Raw genomic sequence first — 16,029 nt, 5'->3', positions numbered from 1 at the left:
ATATAAAAAAATAAATATATATATAGCTAGAATTCACTGAAAGTCAAGTATTTCTTATATATATATATATATATATGAAATACTTGACTTGGTGAATTCTAGCTGTAAATATACTCCTCCCCTTTTAGCCACGCCTCCAACCACGCCCCCGCCCCACCCCGACCACGCCCCCCCTCCCGAAATCGGAGGTCTCAAGGTTGGCAAGTATGCGCCAGGCCGACCAATAGAAAAAGACAGGCTTCAACAACAGTGACATGATTGGTGACAGGTGTAACTACAGGTGAAACTAATGGGTAACCATGAAAACAAAACAAGGGAGTGAAAAAGCAGGAACTAAATGACCAAAACATGATCACACAGACATGACAAAAATAGTTTGTTTTTTTTACAAATGTGTTTTGTATTTATCACCGTTCTGGGTAACTCACTCCAATAGTGTCTTATCATTTGAAGTCTGTGTGAGTGAGATGACGATAAAATAAAACGGCATTTTTACAAATACTTGCTTTATTTTGATGAATGGGCGTATGTTTTGACCCAAGTGTGTCATTTTGCAAATAATCTAGGAATTAAGAAAATTGAATGTTGTGTTTGGAAAAGTGTGTAAATCCTTTTGAAAAAAAAGACACACCGTTAGTACAATTGTGTGTAAGCATATGGAAGAAAAACTTTTTATACCAGAGAGCGCCACCAGTCGCCTTTTGCTACTTTGGGGCCCTCAGCAAATGTATTTATTTTTTTAGAGAGACGTCGGAGACGCTTTACTGAAACAAAAGTTGCTTTATTACAAGCGAGTGTCATTATACAGGACTGCAGCTCCTGGAGGAGGTCAGGTCAAGAAAATGAGGCAAACCAATCAGTTTGTTTACAACTTCAACAGACTGTGACGTCGTCCACAGGACTTTGTGCTGGGCTTGTCCGTGCTGCTTCGAGGCTCCGTCACAGAGAAACTACGCTGGGCGTTCAACCTCTACGACATCAACAAGGACGGCTACGTCACCAAAGAGGTGGGGTGGGGTTTTTTTGACTAATTTTCGACTCTTTCCCTTGACTTTTGTGTTCGCGCGCAGGAAATGATGGCCATAATGACGTCCATTTACGACATGATGGGCAGGTACACCTTACCCAGCGTACGAGAAGACTCACCTTATGAACACGTGGAGAAATTCTTCCAGGTAATGACGGCGGAAATAATCCAAACAAAGCGTGAAAAAACCGCCGCCAACCACTGTGTGTCTAGAAAATGGATCGTAACCGAGATGGAGTCGTGACCGTTGAGGAGTTCATAGAAACCTGCCAAAAGGTAAACTTGCAGTTCTAGTCCCACTTTTCACTTCTTACACCATGTTCTGGCTCTACAGGACGAAAGCATTATGTCTTCCATGCAACTCTTCGAGAACGTCATCTAGGATCAACTTGAGGAATGATCTCATGCAACACACCAGGTGTCATTGACCACAATGTAACCTCACCTATGATCTCATGCAACACACCAGGTGTCATTGACCACAATGTAACCTCACCTTTGATCTCATGCAACACACCAGGTGTCATTGACCACAATGTAACCTCACCTTTGATCTCATGCAACACACCAGGTGTCGTTGACCACAATGTAACCTCACCCATGATCTCATGCAACACACCAGGTGTCGTTGACCACAATGTAACCTCACCTATGCAGAGGAATCGTCGCCAGGCCACGGTTTCTTCGCGTTTGTTCTTTTCAAAGCACAAAAACTTCAAAGGCGGCAGTCCACAGAGTATTAAAAGCATGTGATACTTGACAAAATCCTCACATTTTTCGAGTGTTACAATACATCTTCTCGGGGGACAATACAATAGAAAGGAAACGTGCTTTGGAGTAGGGATGTCTCCGACATTTTTGGCCTCCGATCCGATTTTTTTGCCCTCAGATCCGATACTTTGACAATAGATTGTGATGTGTATTTCCGGTCTTGTCATCCTGGATCGTCAGAGACGCTTTACAAGGGTTGGAATTGGGGGTTAAATCACCAAAAATGATTCCCGGGCGCTGCCCACTGCTCCCCTCACCTCCCAGGGGGTAAACAAGGGGATGGGTCGAATGCAGAGGACAAATTTCACCACACCTAGTGTGTGTGTGTGACAACCATTGGTACTTTAACTTTAACTTTTAACTTTACTGAAGCAAAAGTTGCTTTATTACAAGCTAATGTCATTATACAGGACCGCAGTTCTTGGAGGAGGTCAGGTCAAGAAAATGAGGCACTCCTAACTCGGAGAAGCCAAACCATCAGTTTTAATATTCCTCCTTCCTGTCTCTGTGTGTGTGCTAAGTCAGGGGAGCTCATCACGACCATAAAAGGAGACGTTCGTGTGTAAGTGTCAGGTTCAAACAGACCTCCGAAAAATGCTTACCTCTTTAGACTTAGACTTAGACAAACTGTATTGATCCACAAGGGAAATTGTTCCACACAGTAGCTCAGTTACAAAGGATGGAAAGGGTAAGGATGGAAAGGACAATGCAGGTATAACGTAGACTAAAAATGTACCATAGTAGCAATATAAAATGTAACATATATGCATACTTGCCAACCTTGAGACCTCTGATTTCGGGAGGTGGGGGGTGGGGGGCGTGGTCGGGGGCGTGGTTAAGATAGATATATATAAGAAATATTTGACTTTCAGTGAATTCTAGCTATATATATATATATATATATATATATATATATATATATATATATATATATATATATATATATATATATATATATATATATATATATATATATATATATATATATATATGTATACATATATATATATATATATATATATATATATATATATATATATATATATATATATATATATATATATATATATATATATAAAAATAAATAAAAGAAATACTTGAATTTCAGTGTTCATTTATTTACACACACATAACACTCAATGTTGAGTTAAGGGTTGAATTGTCCATCCTAGTTCTATTCTGTCACTATTTCAGAACACACACATTATACAAATATACATTATAAAATCAATAAGAAAACGGGAGCTCTAATTTGGGAGTCTGAATTAGGATCAGAAGTTCCTATATAAACATTGCGCACTCACGTCGCCTTTTTGTATTGATTACTGCAGCTGTGCACTGGATTCATTCACAAATACAAACTACAACTCACAAACACTTTAGAGTTAGGCTCCACCATCAGAATGTGTACTTAAACTTATAAAGATCACATGGATATTATTCAGTGAGTTGATTCACCAAAACTAACCTGTTATACAGGAGGAAAAAGCACACAGGACGTTTCAATTGTTCACAGACTGGTCGCGCTCATCAGAATGACAAGACACTTCCGGTCTGCAGGTGATAGCATTCAATTGGGAAGAAACGCCCTACTGCCCCCTACTGACCAATGTGAATACTGATAAATGTGTAATGACAGCTCCAAAAACGAATTCAAACCACAAAATAAAATAAATAAATCAACACAAAAATGTGACACATTATGGGTGGGTCACATATGCATGTACAGTAGATGGCAGTATTGTCCTGTTTAAAAGTGTCACAACATTGCTGTTTACGGCAGACAAACTGCTTTACGGGGGACGAAAACTTGACTGCTGTTGTTGTGTGTTGTTACCGCGCTGGGAGGACGTTAATGAAACTGCCTAACAATAAACACACATAAGAAACCAAGAACTCGCCCTCGATCATTAGCTGTTTATATGGTGGGAAAGCGGATGTGAGAACAGGCTGTCAACACGTCACTCAGGTCCGCATGAAGCGGGAGGGGGCGTGGCCTCCAGCTCCGCCTGAATTTCGGGAGATTTTCGGAAGAAAATTTGTCCCGGGAGGTTTTCGGGAGAGGCGCTGAATTTCGGGAGTCTCCCAGAAAATCCGGGAGGGTTGGCAAGTATGCATATATGTAATATTTACATATTACATTTACAGTATATAATATATATTGATATTATTATTATTATTTTTTTTACATTGAAGGTACTTTTCCTTGTTGATGTCTCAAGAATGGTAGAAATACAAGAACACAAACAACCACACACACACACATTCTTGTATTTATTACCTTCTTGAAACCTCCGAAAAATGCCTACCTGTTTAGACTTAGACTTAGACATACTGTATTGATCCACAAGGGAAATTGTTCCACACAGTAGCTCAGTTACAAAGGATGGAAAGGGTAACGATGGAAAGGATAATGCAGGTATAAAGTAGACAAAAAAATGTACCATAGTAGCAATATAAAATATAACATGTATGTAATATTTACATACTATATTTACAGTATTAATATATATTGATATTATTTTATTTATTTTTTATATGGAAGGTACTTTTCCTTGTTGTCTCAAGAATGGTAGAAACACAAGAACACAAACAAACACACACACACACACATTCTTGTATTTCTTACCTTCTTGAGACCGCCAAAAAATTCCTACCTCTATAGACTTAGACAAACTTTATTGATCCACAAGGGAAATTGTTCCACAGTAGCTCAGTTACAAAGGATGGAAATGGTAAGGATGGAAAGGACAATGCAGGTATAAAGTAGACCCAAAAAAATTACCATAGTAGCAATATAAAATATAACGTGTATGTAATATTTACATACTACATTTACAGTATTAATATAAATTGATATTATTTTATTTATTTTTTATATGGAAGGTACTTTTCCTTGTTGATGTCTCAAGAATGGTAGAAATACAAGAACACAAACAAACACACACATACATTCTTGTATTTCTTACCTTCTTGAGACTTCCGAAAAATGCTTACCTCTTTAGACTTAGACTTGGACAAACTTTATTGATCCACAAGCGAAATTGTTCCACACAGTAGCTCAGTTAGAAAGGATGGAAAGTGTAACGATGGAAAGGATAATGCAGGTATAAAGTAGACAAAAAATGTACCATAGTAGCAATATAAATTATAACATGTATGTAATATTTACATACTACATTTACAGTATTAATATATATTGATATTATTTTATTTATTTTTTATATGGAAGGTACTTTTCCTTGTTGATGTCTCAAGAATGGTAGAAATACAAGAACACAAACAAACATACACACACATTCTTGTATTTTTTACCTTCTTGAGACCTCCGAAAAATGCCTACCTCTTTAGACTTAGACTTAGACAAACTTTATTGATCCACAAGGGAAATTGTTCCACACAGTAGCTCAGTTACAAAGGATGGAAAGGGTAAGGATGGAAAGGACAATGCAGGTATAAAGTAGACAAAAAATTACCATAGTAGCAATATACAATATAACATGTATGTAATATTTACATACTACATTTACAGTATTAATATATATTGATATTATTTTATTTATTTTTTATATGGAAGGTACTTTTCCTTGTTGATGTCTCAAGAATGGTAGAAATACAAGAACACAAACAAACACACACATACATTATTGTATTTATTACCTTCTTGAGACCTCCGAAAAATGCCTACCTCTTTAGACTTAGACTTAGACAAACTTTATTGATCCACAAGGGAAATTGTTCCACACAGTAGCTCAGTTACAAAGGATGGAAAGGGTAAGGATGGAAATGACAATGCAGGTATAAAGTAGACAAAAAATTACCATAGTAGCAATATACAATATAACATGTATGTAATATTTACATACTACATTTACAGTATTAATATATATTGATATTATTTTATTTATTTTTTATATGGAAGGTACTTTTCCTTGTTGATGTCTCAAGAATGGTAGAAATACAAGAACACAAACAAACACACACACATACATTATTGTATTTATTACCTTCTTGAGACCTCCGAAAAATGCCTACCTCTTTAGACTTAGACTTAGACAAACTTTATTGATCCACAAGGGAAATTGTTCCACACAGTAGCTCAGTTACAAAGGATGGAAAGGGTAACGATGGAAAGGATAATGCAGGTATAAAGTAGACAAAAAATGTACCATAGTAGCAATATAAAATATAACATGTATGTAATATTTACATACTATATTTACAGTATTAATATATATTGATATTATTTTATTTATTTTTTATATGGAAGGTACTTTTCCTTGTTGTCTCAAGAATGGTAGAAATACAAGAACACAAACAAACACACACACACACACATTCTTGTATTTCTTACCTTCTTGAGACCTCCAAAAAATTCCTACCTCTTTAGACTTAGACAAACTTTATTGATCCACAAGGGAAATTGTTCCACAGTAGCTCAGTTACAAAGGATGGAAATGGTAAGGATGGAAAGGATAATGCAGGTATAAAGTAGACACAAAAAATTACCATAGTAGCAATATAAAATATAACATATATGTAACATTTACATAGTATATATACAGCATATAATATAAACTGATATATTATTTTTTATATATATATATATATATATATATATATATATATATATATATATATATATATATATATATATATATATATATATATATATATATATATATATATATATATATTTTATATCGAAGGTACTTTTCCTTGTTGATGTCTCAAGAAGGTAAGAAATACAAGAAATCACACTCACACACACATATTCTTGTAGTTATTACCTTCTTGAGACCTCCGAAAAATGCTTACCTCTTTAGAATGGAAAGGGTAAGGATGGAAAGGACTATGCAAGTATAAAGTAGATTAAAAATGTACCATAGTAGCAATATAAAATATAACATATATGTAACATTTACATAGTATATATGCAGTTTATAATATATATTATATTATTATATAATAAAAACATTTATATTGAAGGTACTTTTCCTTGTTGAGGTCTCAAGAAGGGAAGAAATACAAGAAAACACACAAACACACACACATATTCTTGTATTTATTACCTTCTTGAGACCTCTGAAAAATGCCTACCTGTTTAGACTTAGACTTAGACAAACTTTATTGATCCACAAGGGAAATTGTTCCACACAGTAGCTCAGTTACAAAGGATGGAAAGGGTAAGGATGGAAAGGATAATGCAGGTATAAAGTAGACAAACATTTTTACCATAGTAGCAATATAAAATACAACATATATGTAACATTTACATAGTATATATATACAGCATATAATATATACTGATATATTATATTATTATATATATATATTTTTTATATCGAAGGTACTTTTCCTTGTTGATGTCTCAAGAAGAGAAGAAATACAAGAAAACACACAAACACACACACATATTCTTGTATTCATTACCTTCTTGAGACCTCTGAAAAATGCCTACTTCTTTAGACTTAGACTTAGACAAGCTTTATTGATCCACAAGGGAAATTGTTCCAAACAGTAGAATGGGAAGGGTAAGGATGGAAAGGACAATGCAGGTATAAAGTAGACTAAAAATGTACCATAGTAGCAATATAAAATATAACATATATGTAACATTTACATAGTATATATACAGTATATAATATATATTATATTATTATATAATAAAACATTTTATATTGAAGGTACTTTTCCTTGTTGATGTCTCAAAAAGGGAAGGAATACAAGAAAACACACACACATACACACACATTCTTGTATTTACCTTCTTGAGACCTCTGAAAAATGCTTACCTCTTAAGACTTAGACTTAGACACACGTCATTGATCCACAAGGGAAATTGTTCCACACAGTAGCTCAGTTACAAAGGATGGAAAGGGTAAGGATGGAAAGGATAATGCAGGTATAAAGTAGACAAAAAATGTTACCATAGTAGCAATATAAAATATAACATATATGTAACATTTACATAGTATATATACAGCATAAAATATATACTGATATATTATATATATTTTTTTTATATTGAAGGTACTTTTCCTTGTTGATGTCTCAAGAAGGGAAGAAATACAAGAAAACACACAAACACACACACATATTCTTGTAGTTATTACCTTCTTGAGACCTCCGAAAAATGCTTACCTCTTTAGACTTAGACTTAGACACACTTTATTGATCCACAAGTGAAATTGTTCCACACAGTAGCTCAGTTAAAAAAGATGGAAAGGGTAAGGATGGAAAGGATAATGCAGGTATAAAGTAGACAAAACATTTTACCATAGTAGCAATATAAAATATAACATGTATGTAACATATACATAGTATATATACAGCATATAATATATACTGATATATTATATTATTATTTTTTTATATTGAAGGTACTTTTCCTTGTTGATGTCTCAAGAAGGGAAGAAATACAAGAAAACACACACACACACATATTCTTGTATTTATTACCTTCTTAAGACCTCTGAAAAATGCCTACTTCTTTAGACTTAGACTTAGACAAACTTTATTGATCCACAAGAGAAATTGTTCCAAACAGTAGGATGGAAAGGACAATGCAGGTATAACTTAGACTAAAAATGTACCATAATAGCAATATAAAATATAACATATACGTAACATTTACATAGTATATATACAGTATATAACGACCCCGAAGGGAATAAGCGGTAGAAAATGGATGGATGGAATATATATTATATTATTAAATAATAAAACATTTTATATTGAAGGTACTTTTCCTTGTTGATGTCTCAAGAAGGGAAGGAATACAAGAAAACAAACACACACACACATTTTCTTGTATTTCTTACCTTCTTGAGACCTCAGAAAAATGCCTACCTGTTTAGACTTAGACTTGGACAAACTTTATTGATCCACGAGGGAAATTGTTCCACACAGTAGCTCAGTTACAAAGGATGGAAAGGGTAAGGATGGAAAGGACAATGCAGGTATAAAGTAGACAAAAAAATGTACCATAGTAGCAATATAAAATATAACATGTATGTAATATTTACATACTACATTTACAGTATTAATATATATTGATATTATTTTATTTATTTTTTTATATGGAAGGTGCTTTTCCTTGTTGATGTCTCAAGAATAGTAGAAATACAAGAACACAAACAAACACACACATACATTCTTGTATTTATTACCTTCTTGAGACTTCCGAAAAATGCTTACCTCTTTAGACTTAGACTTGGACAAACTTTATTGATCCACAGGGGAAATTGTTCCACACAGTAGCTCAGTTACAAAGGATGGAAAGGGTAAGGATGGAAAGGACAATGCAGGTATAAAGTAGACAACAAAATTTACCATAGTAGCAATGTAAAATATAACATATATGTAACATTTACATAGTATAAATACAGTATATAATATATACTGATATGTTATATTATTATATAATTATATTTTTATATGGAAGGTACTTTTCCTTGTTGTTGTCTCAAGAAGGGTAGGAATACAAGAACACACTGACTAGAGTGACTAAAGTGCCATTAAAAATGAGCGATGGCGTGATGTTCATAAGGCCTCACGAGTGCACAAGGTCTGTTTTTGTATTTGAAGCATGTGATGCTCAATCTGCAAGTGAAAGCGTGAGAAAAGAATATTTATTGGGCTTGACGAGAACAGCTTTTGGCCTTTCGATGAAATGTGTTCAGACCATTTCTCTTCGCTGCGGCGTCTTCTTCATTCCTTCTTCTGTCCCACAATATTCCTCTCCAACAAGTAGTCTGTGATGCAGCTCGTCCTGTTGTTAATCACCACAAGTCTGCCAGTGTCCTCACTTTCCTGGCCCGAGGAGTCTCAATGATATGATTTCACCGCACAAAAATGTCTGCAAACAATCATCTCGCTTGTTGGACGTCCTTGCCTTTTGCTTTTTACCAAAATCTGCTCTCATGTGATCAAACATCAAAAACATTGGAGTTCGGAGGTTTGAGTGAGTTCTAAAGTAGTCAATATGAGTTGAAAACCTGCATCTGCGTGATATAAAGTCACTTAAGTGTGACTTTTTGTGCTCTCGGGTGAATAATGGCATGGCAAAGCTCAGCAAAAGTCATTGAAGCTGTACTGTATTATTCATCTGAGGCCAATAGCACGCCGCTGCACTTGTTGTTGATGTTGGTGGAGGGGGAGGAGCCTAACTCGTGTTGCTATAGAAATAATTAGGATGAAAAGCAACGTCCTGCAGCCAATGGATCGCCTCCTCAGCATCACGTTGTCGCAAAGGTAAGCAAAGCTCACTTTTGTTATTGCTAGTTTTTTATCTGGGTTTTTTTTTAACTAACGCGTAAGTGCATGGGGAATTTTACGATGTAATATTTAATATTTAATATATCATTCATGTGTTTTGACAATATGGCTTAAGTGATTGGGAAGGCCACGCTAAATTGTACAGTTTATTAATGTAATATTTGTGAATATTTTTTATGTTTTGCCATTGCCCTAAAACGTCATATTACCAATGTTCACTATAGTATACCAGAAATATTTTTAAAATATTTCACCTTGATTTTGTGTTTATAATTTTTTGTTCTTGCATAAATGTATCTGTTTAATATAATATAATGTAATATAATTTATTTTTTTTTTTTTTTACTCTTTTATTAAAATTACATTACTTTTACAACTGCCTAATAAGTGAATGAGAATGGGTGATAGATTTTTTTCATTCAATTTCAGATTTTTTTTTTTTAACTATTTAAGTTTATGGGAAAGTCGCCAAATTTTACAGTCTAATATTGTATATTATAACAGTATTATATTATTCATATTTTCCTTTTACACGTGCAAGTATATTAAGAAATGTCCTGTATTTTATACTATTACTTTGAACTGTTTTATATTTTAATTTTTTATCCTGTAAAGCGTCTTTGAGTACTCTGAAAAGCGCTATACCAAATAAAATGTATTATTATTATTATTATTATGGTAGCAACATTTCTCTGTAATATATATTATTTGTTTAATATGTAGTTGTTTTTTTGGTTTTTTTACATTACTAAAAAATACAAATATGGTTCATAATCTTTGTTTATATTATTATTTCTGTAATACTAAAATATTTCATGTACATTTTTTGTTGCTATTGATTTTTTTAATGTATTATAAATAGACAATGACATATAATGATATACAATACTATTATTGTACGTTACTAAAATAACATCAAATATAATATTTTAAAGGTCAAACCACACATTGTTTGTTATTGTACCACTGCAGGTGTCAAACTCGTTTTAATTGATTTGTTTTTTTGATGCACAATGTAAAAAAAAACAAAATTAGATTTTACAGTAAAAAACTGACAGGTCAGTCACAAAAAATGTTACCGTAAAATTTACAGTGTTTTTTTTCAGCATGTTACTGTAAAAGGAAAAAACAGCGCCACTGTTTTTCACGGTACAAAACTGGCAGCTTGGTTGATAGAATTTTACTGTAAAATGTACAGTGTTTTTTTTTACTGTAAATATAAAACTGCATTTTTACAGTAAAATTCTAGCAAATTTTACTGTAAGAGGAAAAAACAGTACCACCGTTTTTTCAGGAAAATTCTGGCAAATTTTACTGTAAGAGGAAAAAACAGTACCATCGTTTTTTACAGTAAAAAACTGGCAGCTCAGTTGATAGAATTTTACTGTAAAATGTACAGTGTTGTTTTACTGTAAATATAAAACTGCATTTTTACAGTAAAATTCTGGCAGATTTTACTGTAAGAGGAAAAATCAGTACCACCGTTTTTTACAGTAAAAAACTGGCAGCTCAGTTGATAGAATTTTACTGTAAAATGTAGTTTTTTTTTTACTGTGAATATAAAACTGCATTTTTACAGTAAAATTCGGGCAAATTTTACTGTAAGAGGAAAAAACAGTACCACCGTTTTTTTTACAGTAAAAAACTGGCAGCTCAGTTGATAGAATTTTACTGTAAAATGTACAGTGTTTTTTACTGTAAATATAAAACTGCACTTTTACAATAACATTCTGGCAAATTTTACTGTAAGAGGAAAAAAACAGTACCACCGTTTTTTACAGTAAAAAAAAAACTGGCAGCTCAGTTGATAGAATTTTACTGTAAAATGTACAGTTTTTTTACTGTAAATATAAAACTGCATTTTTACAGTAAAATTCGGGCAAATATTACTGTAAGAGGAAAAAACAGTACCACCGTTTTTTTACAGTAAGAAACTGGCAGCTCAGTTGATAGAATTTTACTGTAAAATGTACAGTGGTTTTTTTTACGGTAAATATAAAACTGCATTTTTACAGTAACATTCTGGCAAATTTTACTGTAAGAGGAAAAAAACAGTATCACCGTTTTTTACAGTAAAAAAAACTTAGCAGCTCAGTTGATAGAATTTTACTGTAAAATGTACAGTTTTTTTAACTGTAAATATAAAACTGCATTTTTACAGTAAAATTCGGGCAAATCTTACTGTAAGAGGAAAAAACAGTACCACCGTTTTTTTACAGTAAAAAACTGGCAGCTCAGTTGATAGAATTTTACTGTAAAATGTACAGTGTTTTTTACTGTAAATATAAAACTGCATTTTTACAGTAACATTCTGGCAAATTTTACTGTAAGAGGAAAAAAACAGTATCACCGTTTTTTACAGTCAAAAAAACCTGGCAGCTCAGTTGATAGAATTTTACTGTAAAATGTACAGTTTTTTTTACTGTAAATATAAAACTGCATTTTTACAGTAAAATTCGGGCAAATCTTACTGTAAGAGGAAAAAACAGTACCACCGTTTTTTACAGTAAAGAACTGGCGGCTCATTTGATAGAATTTTACTGTAAAATGTACAGTGTTTTTTTACTGTAAATATAAAACTGCATTTTTACAGTAAAATTCGGGCAAATTTTACTGTAAGAGGAAAAAACAGTATCACCGTTTTTTACAGTAAAAAACTGGCATCTCAGTTGATAGAATTTTACTGTAAAATGTACAGTGTTTTTTAATGGTAAATATAAAACTGCATTTTTACAGTAAAATTCGGGCAAATCTTACTGTAAGAGGAAAAAACAGTACCACCGTTTTTTTACAGTAAAAAACTGGCTGCTCAGTTGATAGAATTTTACTGTAAAATGTACAGTGTTTTTTTTTACGGTAAATATAAAACTGCATTTTTACAGTAAAATTCTGGCAAATTTTACTGTAAGAGGAAAAAAACAGTACCACCATTTTTTACAGTAAAAAAACTGGCAGCTCCGGTGATAGAATTTTACTGTAAAATGTATAGTGTTTTTTACTGTAAATATAAAACTGCATTTTTACAGTAACATTCTGGCAAATTTTACTGTAAGAGGAAAAAAACAGTATCACCGTTTTTTACAGTAAAAAAAACTTAGCCAGCTCAGTTGATATAATTTTACTGTAAAATGTACAGTTTTTTTAACTGTAAATATAAAACTGCATTTTTACAGTAAAATTCGGGCAAATCTTACTGTAAGAGGAAAAAACAGTACCACCGTTTTTTTACAGTAAAAAACTGGCAGCTCAGTTGATAGAATTTTACTGTAAAATGTACAGTGTTTTTTACTGTAAATATAAAACTGCATTTTTACAGTAACATTCTGGCAAGTTTTACTGTAAGAGGAAAAAAAAACAGTATCACCGTTTTTTACAGTAAAAAAAACTGGCAGCTCAGTTGACAGAATTTTACTGTAAAATGTACAGGTTTTTTTTACTGTAAATATAAAACTGCATTTTTACAGTAAAATTCGGGCAAATCTTACTGTAAGAGGAAAAAACAGTACCACCGTTTTTTACAGTAAAGAACTGGCGGCTCATTTGATAGAATTTTACTGTAAAATGTACAGTGTTTTTTTACGGTAAATATAAAACTGCATTTTTACAGTAAAATTCTGGCAAATTTTACTGTAAGAGGAAAAAAACAGTACCACCATTTTTTACAGTAAAAAACTGGCAGCTCAGGTGATAGAATTTTACTGTAAAATGTACAGTGTTTTTTACTGTAAATATAAAACTGCATGTTTACAGTAACATTCTGGCAAATTTTACTGTAAGAGGAAAAAATTAGTACCACCGTTTTTTACAGTAAAAAAAAACTGGCAGCTCAGTTGACAGAATTCTACTGTAAAATGTACAGTTTTTTTACTGTAAATATAAAACTGCATTTTTACAGTAAAATTCGGGCAAATCTTACTGTAAGAGGAAAAAACAGTACCACCGTTTTTTACAGTAAAGAACTGGCGGCTCATTTGATAGAATTTTTTTGTAAAATGTACAGTGTTTTTTTTTTACTGTAAATAAACTGCATTTTTACAGTAAAATTCTGGCAAATTTTACTGTAAGAGGAAAAAAACAGTACCACAATTTTTTACAGATAAAAACTGTCAGCTCAGTTGATAACATTTTACTGTAAAATGTACAGTGTTTTTTTATGGTAAATATAAAACTGCATTTTTACAGTAAAATTCGGGCAAATTTTACTGTAAGAGGAAAAAACAGTATCACCGTTTTTTACAGTAAAAAACTGGCATCTCAGTTGATAGAATTTTACTGTAAAATGTACAGTGGTTTTTAATGGTAAATATAAAACTGCATTTTTACAGTAAAATTTGGGCAAATCTTACTGTAAGAGGAAAAAACAGTACCACCGTTTTTTACAGTAAAGAACTGGCGGCTCATTTGATAGAATTTTTCTGTAAAATGTACAGTGTTTTTTTTACTGTAAATAAACTGCATTTTTACAGTAAAATTCTGGCAAATTTTACTGTAAGAGGAAAAAACAGTACCACTGTTTTTTACAGTAAAAAACTGGCAGCTCAATTGATAACATTTTACTGTAAAATGTACAGTGTTTTTTTATGGTAAATATAAAACTGCATTTTTACAGTAAAATTCGGGCAAATCTTACTGTAAGAGGAAAAAACAGTACCACCGTTTTTTACAGTAAAAAACTGGCAGCTCAGTTGATAAAATTTTACTGGTATATGTACAGTGTTTTTTTATGGTAAATATAAAACTGCATTTTTACAGTAAAATTCTGGCAACTGGATTTTACCTTGTACTATAGTGAATAGCAAAACAGTACCGCCGTTTTTTTACAGTAAAAAACTGGTAGCTCAGTTGCCAGTATTTTATGGTAAAAAGACACAACAGTAAAATGTACAGTAAAATGCTGTAAAACCACAGTAAATTCCATAAAGTTGCTGTAAAATCTATTTATAAAATTTGACAATTTTATGAATAACTTGCTTTGAAATCATAAGTCAAGCAGATAAAAAGTATTTATTTCTAGTTTAACATTGTTTTTTAAACATTATGATATTTATGTTTAAAAAATATGCGATTGCATTGATTACATGTGTTTTTTCTGTCAAAATGTAAAAAACTAATACATTTAGTAAGAAAATATAAAGTACTTTAATGACACATAATATTTTCAGGCTTTCGAGGGCCAAATAAAATGACGTGACGGGCCAGATGTGGCCCCCGGGCCTTGAGTTTGACAGCCGTGTATTGGAGCCATGCACAAGAGTGAAAATGTCCGAGGTGTGAAAAGGTTGATGACACTACATGATTGATTATTGTGCCCGACAGTGCATTGATGACGAGCCCCCAGAAGCTTCTGTGGCTGTGTGTGCTGCTGCTGCTCATTGTCACATGCTGTGCAGGTGCACTCCACACACACAGCAAACACGGCGCAGCAGCTCACAAAGGCGGAAGCGGCAAAGCGCCTCACGCCTCCCAGGGCGGCCGCCTCCCCAAGCAGGGCCTGAAGTGGGCCGCCGCCGCCGCCGCCGGCGTGCTCGGGGGCACGGGCACCGGCTACGGCCTGGGCTTCCTGGGAAGGCCCAAGCACAAATCCGGGGGTCACGGCGGCGCCAAGTCGGCGTCCACTGAGCAGCGCCACCACCAGGACCGCCAGAGGTTCAACAACCAGTCGAGATGGAGGGCGTTTCTGAAGGCGGCGGCCCCGCCGGCGGACATCAACAACCTGTGGGTCACGCTAGGTCACACTGTCACCTTGGTCTTCACCGCCTGGATGGCCACTCTGTGATCCAACATGCAGTCACACTGCACACGCAATAAAGCTTTGCACATCACTGCACCATGCTTCCCTGTTTTATTATCATACAGCAAGCAAAGATAATGATCGGTAAGGAAATGTTACTTTTTTGTTGATGGATTTTTATTACATTTTTTTTTTTGCCTTTGTTTATCCAGGAAAGTCA

General features: G+C 33.5%; 1 protein-coding gene across 1 annotated transcript in view; it reads left to right on the top strand.

Moving 5' to 3' along the window:
- LOC133574594 (calsenilin-like) overlaps positions 1-1,792 on the top strand; it is a 35,738-nt gene extending 33,946 nt beyond the window's left edge. Inside the window, exons 8-11 of the mRNA XM_061926775.1 lie at positions 900-1,007; positions 1,071-1,175; positions 1,241-1,303; positions 1,362-1,792. Coding sequence (XP_061782759.1) covers positions 900-1,007; positions 1,071-1,175; positions 1,241-1,303; positions 1,362-1,409 — 324 coding nt within the window. The 3' untranslated portion in view covers positions 1,410-1,792. The remainder of the gene's footprint in view (positions 1-899; positions 1,008-1,070; positions 1,176-1,240; positions 1,304-1,361) is intronic.
- Positions 1,793-16,029: the final 14,237 nt, after the last annotated feature.

This window comes from Nerophis lumbriciformis, linkage group LG32 (genome assembly GCF_033978685.3).
Source record: "Nerophis lumbriciformis linkage group LG32, RoL_Nlum_v2.1, whole genome shotgun sequence".
NCBI lineage: Eukaryota > Metazoa > Chordata > Actinopteri > Syngnathiformes > Syngnathidae > Nerophis > Nerophis lumbriciformis.
Note: the sequence above shows the minus strand (reverse complement) of the source record. Positions and strands in the feature narration are given on the sequence as shown.